Source organism: Cryptomeria japonica, chromosome 10 (genome assembly GCF_030272615.1).
Source record: "Cryptomeria japonica chromosome 10, Sugi_1.0, whole genome shotgun sequence".
NCBI lineage: Eukaryota > Viridiplantae > Streptophyta > Pinopsida > Cupressales > Cupressaceae > Cryptomeria > Cryptomeria japonica.
In genome coordinates, this window is record NC_081414.1 from 350,036,744 (window position 1) to 350,050,289 (window position 13,546).

The following is a 13,546-nucleotide window of genomic DNA, read 5'->3' on the forward strand; positions in this document are numbered from 1 at the left end:
TTTTGATTCAAAAGGAGACATCTCCTCATAGAGGGGATTATTGAAAACAACCATGTTACTAGATTCAGGGGAAGAGTTGATAGGAATGTATCCTTGAGAGGAATCATTCGACTTATCTTTCTCATCACACCTAAATGGCATAGTAACAAGGTTTATGAGTTTTTGGTAAAATGAAGGTTTGGCATCTTTAGGGTTCAAAAAATCATCTAAAGCCTCATCTAATTCATCTTGGCTATACTCATAATAATCATCAAAAGCATGAACATTTTGCAAATAAAAATCTGACATTTTGAAATAAAGGTTGCATAAAACTGAAACACACAATGCAAAGAAACACACTTTTTTTTTTCTTTTTTTAATGAAAACACACTAAATCTAGATCTAGATCTAACAAATGCAATGCAAGAGGAAGCAATGATAGATTCACGTCAGGTTCACCAAAATGTGTAGGGGAAAATGCGAGACTAGGTTAACATGCCCTAATCCTACCTTTTGACACACATTACGGAATACGAAAGAGCCTAGAGATATCACACAATTGGCTACTTCTTTTTGTGAAAGAGAGAGCCACGGGATATCTATTAGGATTTCTATTCCTTCGTTGAAGTTGAAAGATAAAATGATGCAAGTTCAAGTCCTAATCCCAAAATGCAAGTATGAACTAATAACAAGATTGCAGAATTGAGATTAAACAATGAACAGCTGTAAATACAAGGATGAAATAAGAATGCAGATGTGTACCCGGAGTCAAAATCGGACTGAAAATGTTCAGGACGGGGGCACGGGCACCACTGTCCTGATTCTGTCTTGAAAACTGCACCGGAAACTACTGTTTTGCACTCTGGAACACTGTCGAAAACTGTCGGAAATGTTGTCTGTCCGGAGGACCAGGGTGCCCAACGCCTCTGTCCCAGGGACCAGGGCGCCCAGTGCCCCTGTCCTGGTAGGACCAGGGCACCCAGCACCCCTGTCCCAGTCTTTTTCTCTGCAATTGGATGTGGAGTGCTGTCTCGACCTGCTCTTCCTGGATTTGTATCCTGCGGCGTCATCCGAGTCCCGAAACCTGCACTTATATCTGAAAAGGGTGTGTGGGCGGCTATATAGGGTTTTGCCTTAGTCAAACCCCCACTTCAGTGATTTCCACCTCCACGAATAGCCAAGTTGTTTTGTAAAATGTATTGTGTGTGCAGACCTAGTGTGTGTGCAAGGTCCTAAAATGCAAGAAAGCAAACTAGAGCAACCTAGAAAGTAAACCCTAATTGCTTGTAAATGATAATGTAAATGCTCTAAATCAAGATGCAAAGTGATCTAAAGCATGAATAAAGGATATATTGAAGCTTATACAAAGACATGAAAACAATATGAAATCATACCCAACCCTCAAGGGAGGAGTACAAGCCAATCTTCAGTCGGTAATCTCCTATTGTTCTTCAATGTCTTCCAAGCCCTAAATGGATGAATGAAATTGATAAATGCTTGATAGAGGGATATTGAATTTTGTTGAAGTCTTCCAAGATCTGCTCTTTCACTGCATATGAGGTTCCTGAAAACAACTTATGGATATATCCTTTTTCAAATGATGTTTACTTTTCTGTACTTTAGCTTGCATATGCACGTAGTACTCATATGACCGCTAAAGTGGGGGCTAAATGTAGCATCGTAAATTGTATGCACTTGCTAGGGTGGTATAATTTCACACCTAGTTTAGCACCCGCCTTAGTGCATTTTACATTTTTCATTGCATTTCTCCTTTAGCACTTAATTAATCAAATTAATTAGGTCTAAGGTCCTATTTCATCATCCTCTACATCATAAAGTTGGGCCCTTTCGTTAAAGCGTGCCCTTTTCATCTTATTCCTCCAATACATCACTCAATCAAAAACCCTAATTAAGTCCTATTTTGAACTTGGGGGCTTGGTTTCGGGGGTAAAAACATCTCGAAATCACCTGTAACTTCGGGATTCTCTCTAAAATCATCATATCCGACGGCCCTGAAAATTTGGTGAAAAGTTGTCAGGACCGTGGCGCCCGGAGTGCACATGGTCCCGGACATTTTTCCCGAAATTTTAGGAGCACAATCCAATCATAAAATAAAGCTTAACCCCAAGAAATTGGCGGGATATTCAATCTCTAGGTCGGCCAAAAGACGAAATTATGACCTAGGGTTTCCTACATAAGAGCTCTCTTTCTTCATTTGAAAGGATCCGATTTTTGTTTTCAGGAACCTCATATGCAGCGAAAGAGCAGATCTTGGAAGACTTCAACAACATTCAACATCCCTCTATCAAGCATTTATCAATTTCATTCATCCATTTAGGGCTTGGAAGACATTGAAGAACAATAGGAGATTACCGACTGAAGATTGGCTTGTACTCCTCCCTTGAGGGTTGGGTATGATTTCATATTGTTTTCATGTCTTTGCATAAGCTTCAATATATCCTTTATTCATGCTTTAGATCACTTTGCATCTTGATTTAGAGCATTTACATTATCATTTACAAGCAATTAGGGTTTACTTTCTAGGTTGCTCTAGTTTGCTTTCTTGCATTTTAGGACCTTGCACACACACTAGGTCTGCACACACAATCCATTTTACAAAACAACTTGGCTATTCGTGGAGGTGGAAATCACCGAAGTGGGGGTTTGACTAAGGCAAAACCCTATATAGCCGCCCACACACCCTTTTCAGATATAAGTGTAGGTTTTGAGACTCGGACGACGTCGTAGGATACAGATCCAGGAAGAGCAGGTCGAGACAGCACTCCACATCCAATTGCAGAGCAAAAGACCGGGACAGGGGCGCTGGGTGCCCTGGTCCTGCCAGGACAGGGGCGCTAGGCGCCCTGGTCCCTGGGACAGAGGCGCTGGGCGCCCTGGTCCTCCGGATAGATAGCATTTCCGACAGTTTCCGACAGTGTTCCAGAGTGCAAAACAACAGTTTCCGATGCAGTTTTCAGGACAGAATCAGGACAGTGGCGCCCGCGCCCCCGTCCCGAACATTTTCAGTCCGATTTTGACTATGGGTACACATCTGCATTCTTATTTCATCCTTGTATTTACAGTTGTTCATTGTTTAATCTCAATTCTACAATCTTGTTATTAGTTGATACTTGCATTTTGGGATTAGGACTTGAACTTGCATCATTTTATCTTTCAATTTCAACGAAGGAATAGAAATCCTAATAGATATCCCGTGGCTCTCTCTTTCACAAAAAGTAGCCAATTGTGTGATATCTCTAGGCTCTTTCGTATTCCGTAATGTGTGTCAAAAGGTAGGATTAGGGCATGTTAACCTAGTCTTGCTTTTTCCCCTACACATTTTGGTGAACCCGACGTGAATCTATCATTGCTTCCTCTTGCATTACATTTGTTAGATCTAGATCTATATTTAGTGTGTTTTCATTTCATTTTCATTAAAAAGAAAAAAAAAAGTGTGTTTCTTTGCATTGTGTGTTTAAATTTTATGCAACCTTTATTTCAAAATGTCAGATTTTTATTTGCAGAATGTTCATGCTTTTGATGATTATTATGAGTATAGCCAAGACGAATTAGATGAAGCTTTAGATGAGTTTTTAAACCCTAAAGATGCCAAACCTTCATTTTACCAGAAACTCATAAACCTTGTTACTATGCCATTTAGATGTGATGAGAAAGATAAGTCGAATGGTTCCTCTCAAGGGTACATTCCTATCAACTCCTCCACTGAATCTAGTAACATGGTTGTGTTCAATAATCCCCTCTATGAGGAGATGTCTCCTTTTGAATCAAAAGACAAACCTTTTAATCGATATGATCATGCTTTGTTGGATGATGCTCTTGATGACTTTGTGGCTTTATCAAAATCTTTAAACAAGAACAAGACTTCTAAATTGGTTAACATGATAAACTTGAATGAACATAACAAGCCTCTTTTTGAAGTCCAAGGTGCTTATCCTTCTCCCACCTTTCAATCACCTCCCCTTACTTTCCAAGGAGGGTATGATCACGATTCCTTTCATACTCCGAATAAACCAATCATCACCGTGCAAGGAAGAAAACCTTTAAGTCCTTATAGTTATGCCAAGCAAATAACTAGAGAGAGTTATCATGCGGTTGCCCATACTTATCACACCAGAAATAATAGGCAACCTAATCCTCCTCCTGTTATTCCAGTTTCTCTTCGTAATCCTCAACCAATTCTTCCACAAGCTCCCCATATTTCACAAGTTATGGGTAAGGAATATGATCTCATAGAACAACTTAAAGCTACCCCTACTAAGATATCCCTTTGGGATTTGATTCAAACTTCTTCCGCTCATCATGGAATGTTACAAGATGCCTTGAAAGATTTGAATGTTCCTCCACCGAATACATCTAGTAATATAGCATCTTTAGTTAACTCTGTGATGAATCCTAAAGCTCAAATTGTGTTTACCCAAGATGAGTTGCCAACTAGTGAAATTCAACAACAATATGATCCCTTGATGATTGTGGTTATCATGAAAGACACTGCTATAAGACGAACACTAGTAGATAATGGCTCTAGCCTTAATGTGTGTAGCATTAATCTATTGCATAAAATGAATGTGGATACATCTCTTATTGAGCCTGACTCTCATCCCATTTGAGGCTTTGACAATGTGGCTAAGACTTCATTAGGTATCATCACCTTACCCCTCACATTAGGACCTGTTACTTTGCCTACTCCTATCCATGTTATGTCGGGAAAAAGTGAAACTAAGCAAACATGCCCTAATCTCACTTTCAATCACACATTTGTGGAATACGAAAGAGCCTAAAGGTATCACACAATTGGCTACTTCTTTTTGTGGAAGAGAGAGCCACGGGCTACCTATTAGGATTTCTATTCCTTTGTTGTAATTGAAAGATAAAATGATGCAAGTTCAATCCCTAACCCCAAAGTGCAAGTATGAACTAATAACAAGATTGCAGAATTGAACTTAAACAATGGAAAGTTGTAAACACAAGGGCAAGAAAAGAATGCAAATGCGTACCCAGAGTCAAAATCTAAGTGAAAATGTTCGGGACGGGGGCGCGGGCGCCACTGTCCTGATTCTGCCCCTGAAACTGCTCCAAAAACTGTTGTTTTGCACTGTGGAAAAGCTGTCAAAAATGTTGAAAATGTTGTCTGTCAGAAGGACCAGGGCGCCCAGCGCCCCTATCCCAGGGACCAGGGCACCCAGCGCCCCTGTCCTGGTAGGACCAGGGCGCCCCACGCCCCTGTCCTGGTCTTTTGCTCTAAAATTTGGTGTGTTGTTTGGTCTCCGTCTGCTTCTTCCGGATCTGTAACTTGCGGCGTCGTCCGAGTCCCGAAACCTGCACTTATATCTGAAAAGGTGTTTGGGCGGCTATATAGGGTTTTGCCTTAGTCAAACCCCCACTTCGGTGATTTCCACCTCCACGAATAGCCAAGTTGTATTGTAAAATGTATTGTGTGTGCAGACCTAGTGTGTGTGCAAGGTCCTAGAATGCAAGAAAGCAAACTAGAGCAACCTAGAAAGTAAACCCTAATTGCTTGTAAATGATAATGTAAATGCTCTAAATCAAGATGCAAAGTGATCTAAAGCATGAATAAAGGATATATTGAAGCTTATGCAAAGACATGAAAACAATATGAAATCATACCCAACCCCCAAGAGAGGAGTACAAGCCAATCTTCAGTCGATAATCTCCTACTGTTCTTCAATGTCTTCCAAGCCCTAAATGGATGAATGAAATTGATAAATTCTTGATAGAAGAATGTTGAATGTTTTTGAAGCCTTCAAAGATCTGCTCTTTCACTACATATGAGGTTCCTGAAAACAAAAATCGGATCCTTTCAAATGAAGAAAGAGAGCTCTTATGTAGGAAACCCTAGGTCATAATTTCGTCTTTTGGCCGACCTAGAGATTGAATATCCCGCCAATTTCTTGGGGTTAAGCTTTATTTTATGATTGGATTGTGCTCCTAAAATTTCGGGAAAAATGTCCGGGACCATGTGCACCCCGAGTGCCACGGTCCCGACAACTTTTCACCAAATTTTCAGGGCCGTCGGATATGATGATTTTAGAGAGAATCCCGAAGTTACAGGTGATTTCGAGATGTTTTGAACCCCAAAACCAAGCCCCCAAGTTCAAAATAGGACTTAATTAGGGTTTTTTGATTGCATGATGTATTGGAGGAATAAAATGAAAAGGGCACGCTTTAACGAAAGGGCCCAACTTTATGATGTAGAGGATGATGAAATAGGACCTTAGACCTATTTAATTTAGTTAATTAAGTGCTAAAGGGGAAATGCAATGCAAAATACAAAATGCGCCAAGGCGGGTGCTAAACTAGGTGTGAAATTGTACCAAACTAGGTGTGAAAACCGTCAACCCTAGTGACCTCCTTTCTCTCTCCTTGGAGTGGTGGGGGGAACACTTAGGGTTCGATCGTGATTTTCCACGTTACATTCCCAAAAGAGGAGAAGTTCTAGAACACTTCATCCTCCCCTTGAGAGCAGGCGATGTGGATGAAATTCAACCAAGGTTGCATAGGTCTCAAATCATTATCAACATAAGAGAGGTCCAATCATTCTCCATTTCTAATGTAATCAGCCACCCAAGTACCAATTTTTCTGAGGCATAATTCTTTATAGGGGGGAGCCCAAACATTTTCCGATAGGGGGCCTTCACCAGTCCACCATTCATCCCAAAACCTAATTCTAGTACCATTACCTAGCATCCATCTGCAACCATACAAGATAACTTTGGAGGAGCCAAATAAATTGATCCATAAATCAAAAACCACATTGGGGAGCTCATAAGTTTCCAGAGAGTTTAGGAAATCAAGGATGTGGTACTTAAGTTTGAATATATCATTCCATTCATTATTCTCCTTAAGACATCTCCATAGCTGCTTGGACATCAGGGCTTTATTGAAGTCTCTCAAATTCTGGATATCCAGACCTCCGATGAGTTTGGGCAAGTAGACTTGATTCCAGGCCACAAGCTGTAATCTATTTTTGGATTCAGTTCCAATCCATAATTTATTTTTTTAGTTCTTTCCAATTTATCCGCAATTTTGGCTTGGATTTTGAATAGAATCATAGCATAAATCAGAAGGCTCTAAAGAGAGGCTTTGAGAAGTTGGAGCTTACTAGCTTGGCTTAGCAAGGGGCCTTTCCATCCAGCTAGTTTGTTTTGGAATTTTTCTATAAGATTCACCCAAAAAGAGTCAGGAGTCGGTCCCTAGCAGAGGGGAAGGCCCAAATAGGAATCAGGAAAAGTTCCAATTTTTTAGCCAATAATTGAGGCAATTTTAACTTTCCTGTGCTTAGGGGTGTTAAAGAAAAAGATGGAGCTTTTAGCCAGGCTGATTTTTTTGCCCCGAGCCATGTTCATATATATTCAGAGTCATTTTTAAATTCTTGGCTTCTTTGATCGAACCTTCCCCCATTAAGAGGGTGTCATCCACAAATTGTTGGTGCTCGAGCAAGTGGGGGCCTGAGAGGAGGGCCGAAGGCCCATATTACCAGTTTTGACCTCCCTCTGAATTATTCTACTAAGAGCCTCACTCGTCAGAATGAAAAGGAAAGGGGATAGAGGATCCCCTTGTCGAGTGCCCCTAGACCCCAGAGAAAAAACCAGAGGTAGATCCATTAATCAACACAAAGAATTTTGGGGTAGAAACACATTGCTCAATAATTTGGATGAAGTTATCTTTGAATCCAAAGGCCATGAGGATTCTGAGGAGGAAGCACCAATTAACTCTATCAAAAGCTTTCAACAGGTCAAGTTTTAGGAGAAAACCTAGTTTTTTGTTAATAGAAAGGGAGTGGATGTTCTCATGAACCACAATAGCATAATCCAGGATCTACCTCCCAGGCACAAACCCATTTTGATGTTTAGAGATTAAAGAGGGGATGAAAAGCTTAAGCCTAAGCACAAGAATCTTGGTGAAAATTTTATAAATAGAGTTGCAAAGGCTAATAGGTCTAAAATCCTGAAAAGAGCAGGCACCAGGTTTCTTTGGGATGAGAACCAAGAAGGAGGCATTCAAATCCTTCAGGAGAAAGTGGGATCCACATCAAAGCAAATAATATGGAAAAAACTTTGAAAGAAAAAAAAGAGGGAATCCATCAGGTCCGGGGACCTTTTTACCTTCAAAAGAGAAAACAACATTGCAAACTTCTTTAGGGGAGGGGATTCTGGTAAGATCCAAGTTCATGTCCCTAGAGATGATGGAGGGAATTTCCTGCAAGATTTCAATCTGAGCTGAAGGATCCAGGGGATCATCCACAGAAAGGAGATTGGAGAAAAAATTGATGGCTTCCTAACAAATCTCATCATGCTTATCAACCCATCTCTGCCCAATCTGAATTTTGTTTATTCTGTTGGTATCCCTATGCTTAATAGTCATCATATGAAATCTAACTTAGTGTTTTTGTCACTACTTTTGAGCCATAAGGCTCTAGATCTCTACTTCCAAAATTCTTCTTCTTTGGAGATAATATCATATAATTTGGTCAAAATATCAATTTCTTTATTCGAGACATCAATATCAAACTCGTAAGCTTACATATACTCTTGAACCTGCACAAGTTCTAGTTTCAGCTTCTCTTTAGCTTTGAAGATGTTTCCAAAAGTGGATTTATTCCAATGTTGGATATTAGACTTAACATTGGAAAGCTTCTTGGCTATACGAAACATAGTCGTTCCCTAGATATCAATATTCCACCACTCCAAAATTTTATCTTGGATTTTCAGGGCCATGAGCCACATTTTCTCAAATCTGAAGGGGTACACCTTTTTGTCAGATGATAGAGAGATAGAGAGATAGATGGGGAAGTGATCTGATCCAACATGGGCTAAGGCATTGAGTCTGCAAGATGCCAGCCAGAGCCAATCTAGAGAAATAAGACCCCTATCAAGCTTGACCTAAATAAGATCCTCCCCACTGCGTCTATTGGACCAGGTGAATTTAGCCCCAATAAAATCAAGAACTAAAAGGCTCAATGAGTTGATCATGTCAGCCAAGTCTTGTCTACTATCAATAGAAATTGGCAAACCACCAGATTTTTCTAGATTAGAAAGAGGGGTATTTAAATCACCCAAAAGGATCCATTTCTCATTAGGGAAGAGAGATATAGCAAGGCAAATGGAAGACCATAGAGATTTCCTATCTGATCTCCCATTAGGAGCATAGATGTTAGAAATGATCCAGGAGGATCCATCCTTAAGATTAAATAATCTAGTAGCAATGTGATTGGGAGAAGAGAGGACCACCTTACCACATAGAAGTCTTGGATTCCAAAGGGTGGTGATACCACCTGAAGCACCATCAGCATCTATGCAGTGAACACCACAATCGCCAGTTTTAGTTTTTCCACTTTACTACCAGGCATTTTTGTTTCTTGGACAAGACAAATATCCGGCTTGTGATCTCTGACCAAATTAGATAGCAGGTCATGGTTATGGGGGTGGTTTAATTCACTTATATTCCATGAGATGACCTTCATTTAGCATGAGGGGGGATCCCATCCCCATTTCTAGTAAATTTCTCTGGGCTCCGTCAGCAATGGCAACCTGACTTTGTCTATCTCTACTAACTGCATTAGAAGGTCTCCCCACCCCCCTTAAATCTAATCCACAATCCTCTCTTTTTCTATTTCTGGTTAGGACCTCCCAGGAGATGGGGTGATTTGGCCAATAGGGGAGTTCCTTCTTTTGTTTTTGGGCTTGACCTCAATAAAAGGAGTGGGGTCCTCAAGAGGAGGATCTTGCAAGGGGTCGGTCTAGGGATTCAACTCAATAGAGTTATCGATATCAACAATCAACTAAATGGGAATATCCTAGGTAGATCCAAGAGAGGTTGGGGAAACCCCATCAGAGCAGGGGGCATTCACAATGAGGGAACCCCAACAATCTCCCCAAGGTCCGAGATGGCTGGGTCAAGGTCAGTGGAAATGACTGGCTCAGGACAAGAGACAACTAGGACAGAGTATGAATCAGTCAAGGGAGGCATTGTGGCTAGGGCATTCACCTTTTCTAGGGGTGGCTCATTCCTTTTTCTCCATTCCTTCTTAGGCTTAGACGATCACTATCTAGCCTAGTGACCAACTTTTTTGCAATGGAAACATGCAAAGGGGATGGATTCATACTCTACTTTTTTCACCCATCTGTCAAGCTTGGAGAAGAGATCTACCTCAGAAGGTGGGCTAGAGGACTGCTTGACATTAACACAAAGTCTGGCATAGACTAGTCATCTTTTTTGCTACAGTCATTGGGTCGAGAGAGATCAGATCCCCGAAGTAGGTAGCAATGCCTGTAAAAATTTCTTCTCCCCAGAATTCCATGGGTAAACCTAGCAGTCTGACCCAGATAGGGGCTTCATTATATTCCCAATCTTTGGGATTAAACCTTGGTTCCCATTTGTTAAGGGCCAGCAAGGCTTTTCCTAGCATCCATGGACCTCCCACTAGAACAGATAAAAAATCTTCTTCATAAGAGAATGAAAAGGAGAAGAAGCCACCAGCCATAGCCACAACATCACTTTGACCTTTACCTTTCCATTTCCTTGCCACCCAAGAATGAACAACCTCAATATTTGGACATGGGCCTATAAATTTTCCAACCAAGACCAGATGCATATGAGCCATATTCTAATCAACAATATTGTCCAGAATAGAGATGGAGCAAGCACCGAAGTCTCGGTCAAACTTATGTGGTACCAACGAAATGGCCTTGCCTTTAAGCTTTGAGGAAAAAAGAGAGGCCCATTTCAAGTTGCATTCCACATAGGGAATCTTATTATTGGGGCCCTCAAACTCCCTAGTTTTCTCGGAGGTGACTGAAAAACCATTGGCAGTATTGGTACCGCCATCCCAGGTATCATTCAAGGCCACATCCAAAGGGTCAGGGGGGATCACCTAGGCTCCTAGATCCTATGGGAGACACTCAAACCTGAACCAGTTCCTGCGCCAACTCCATCTTTGATTCCCACTCCTACTCCTGCTTCTGCTCCTAACCAAAGGGTCAGGGGGGTGATCACCTGGGCTCCTAGATCCTGCATGAGACAAATTCAAACGTGAACCATTTCCCGTGCTAACTCCAACTCTGACTCTTGCTCCTACTCCTGCTCCTGACAAATACTCTTGCTCCTACTCCTGACAAATAAAAATTTATGAGTTAACCTATATGTAACTTTTTTATATTTAAATAAATTGCATATTGCAAAATTTATTAATATTCTTTCAATATAATATATATTTTTAAATTCTTATTTTTAAGAAATGAAAACTTACAAACAAATTATATGCTTCTTAATATTTGACAAATTTTGATATAGTTAAACAAACTCAACTTAAATAAATATTTGAGAAATATTTAGTTTTGGAAATTATTTTTTGATAGTATTATATTATTGGACCTTTGAAACTTATCATTCCATATACTTATAAAGTAATTTTTAATGTGAAATGTTTATTCAATTCAATTGGATTTGTGAAATTTACTGAGGAGGAAAAATCATAATTGATAATAACAATAAAGTATGGAAAACATTATTTGAAAAAAGAATAATAAAATTCCCAAAAACATTCAAAAATTTACAAAAACAAAAATTCAAACTATTTTTATTATTTTACATAATATTTTACAAACTACTACAACCTTTACATATCTTGACCATGTTCATAGACACTATAGTTATATGGTAACTATAATAAAAAAACTATACATATTTACTTGGAAGTTTATCCAACTTTGCATAAATATTCTATTCATTGAGGAAAAAGAAGAATCCTTCTTTGATTTGAGTGACATGCTCCCCTTTGAAATGCAATTAATCTTCAAATTGTTCATGAAAGAATTGATCTAGAGCTCATGTTTTGAAATGCAAATAATCGATCATTTCTTGGATTTCATGCATTTGGTCGACGTCACGTTGTTGTATGTCATAGACTCCTATTGCAATATATTCAAGGTCATTTAAGATCCCATGAATGTGTTGGAGCCACTCGAATTTTTAGGAACGGGGTGAACAGATTTGTTGCTTTCGGCTTGAATAGAAGTTAGGTGATGAATTGTGTTGCTTTCGGCTTGAACAAAAGTTAGGTGATGAACTGTGTTGCTTTCGGCTTGAACAAAAGTTAGGTGATGAATTGTGTTGCTTTTGTCTTCAACAAAAGTTAGGTGATGAATTGTGTTGCTTTCGACATTCGTAGTCAACATTTAATCAATGTGATTATTATTAAACCCTAAGCAAAATTTAATCCCACTAGAAGCTTAACCATACATGATATGGGTTCATTCTACAATATCTCTTAGACATTTTTATTATTGATAAACCCCCTTTTTACAAATACATCATATACATTCCCATCTTGATAACTATTACAAATTAACACTATATCAACACCTAAATCGATTTCTATAATATTGAATAAACCTAAACTAAGCTTAAGAGAAATGTTAACAAGACCTCTACATATTCATTCACTTGCTAATAAATTGCATTATTGAACATGAAAAGTAAATTAGGTAGAGCTCAATGTTTATGAATGAAAGAAAATTTTATGTTTGTGAATTTATTGACAGTTAATGAAAATTTGTAACAAAGAAAGCCAATCCAAAGCCAAAGCCGATTACAAAAGTCAATAACGACAAGAAGGGGACCAATATTGTGGGTTCAACAGCATCTGCTACTAATGTAGGGAATATTCTAAACTCCGTCATAGATACAACACATGCTATGATTCTTTCAGAGGTAGGTAGTTGCATGTTCGTTAACAATTAAAATTACATTGGGAGATATTGACATTCTGTGTGTTCTTTCAGATCATGGTGGATGATGTTAAGTTGCATGGGAAAGACCTGGGACCTATTGTAGCTGGAGTAGTTAGGAAGCACTTGGGTCCTGAATTGGAAAGCCTCATGGTGAGTGACACATGAGAGATTATAATTTATGTTTTTATATATGCTCAGACATACCAAGGTTTCTTTATGCTTTCTACTTTGTTCCTTATAAAACTCTTTCTTCATTCTTTCATGTTTGTAACTATAACATTTTCTAATTATCTTTATGCCAAAGTTTCCCTCCCTTTCCGTGGATTACATGGTACTGTTACATGTTGAGGATTTCTACTACTGCCTGCTGAAATTAAACTGTTCATTTTTTGCTTTGGAAATGCAGATGGTTTTAAAAAATGCAGTGTACACACAAGGATTTACTGGAGGGATTGGAAGTCGATCTCCATCTAGATGATTTTTTTCCCATCCTTTAGTGATGTTTTCTTGATCATCGTTTTGCCTACCTATGTGAAAATGGGAGCTTTTCAAAAGGGCATGGAGATGCATCAGAACATAATTGCATGGAGATTTTCATCAGAGATTATAGTTAAAAATACTTTGTTAGACATGCATGCAAGATGCGGAATCATAAACATAACACGGTAAATTATTATTCCTGTGAGAAATTGCATACCTATTTAGTCGAACGCTTGTTGCTCTAGGAAACTTGAAGGAGGAGAAGAAGCTGAAACTAAAAAGTGTCTGCAATAAGTAAATGGCGAATTAGGCACAAG

General features: G+C 39.2%; 1 protein-coding gene across 1 annotated transcript; it reads left to right on the forward strand.

Moving 5' to 3' along the window:
* The first annotated feature begins 9,904 nt into the window (after nucleotides 1-9,904).
* LOC131858978 (uncharacterized) lies at nucleotides 9,905-13,227 on the forward strand. The gene is made up of 4 exons (XM_059212480.1): nucleotides 9,905-9,997; nucleotides 12,583-12,729; nucleotides 12,801-12,899; nucleotides 13,156-13,227. The coding sequence occupies exons 1-4, from the start codon at nucleotides 9,905-9,907 to the stop codon at nucleotides 13,225-13,227; spliced, it is 411 nt and encodes a 136-aa protein (XP_059068463.1).
* The last annotated feature ends 319 nt before the right edge of the window (nucleotides 13,228-13,546 follow it).

Coding starts and splice junctions, on each gene's coding strand:
- LOC131858978 (XM_059212480.1), top strand. CDS start 9,905: ATGGCTGGGTCAAGGTCAGTGGAAATGACTGGCTCAGGACAAGAGACA. Junction 12,730..12,800: donor ATGCTATGATTCTTTCAGAG/GTAGGTAGTTGC, acceptor GTGTTCTTTCAG/ATCATGGTGGATGATGTTAA. Junction 12,900..13,155: donor CTGAATTGGAAAGCCTCATG/GTGAGTGACACA, acceptor TTGGAAATGCAG/ATGGTTTTAAAAAATGCAGT.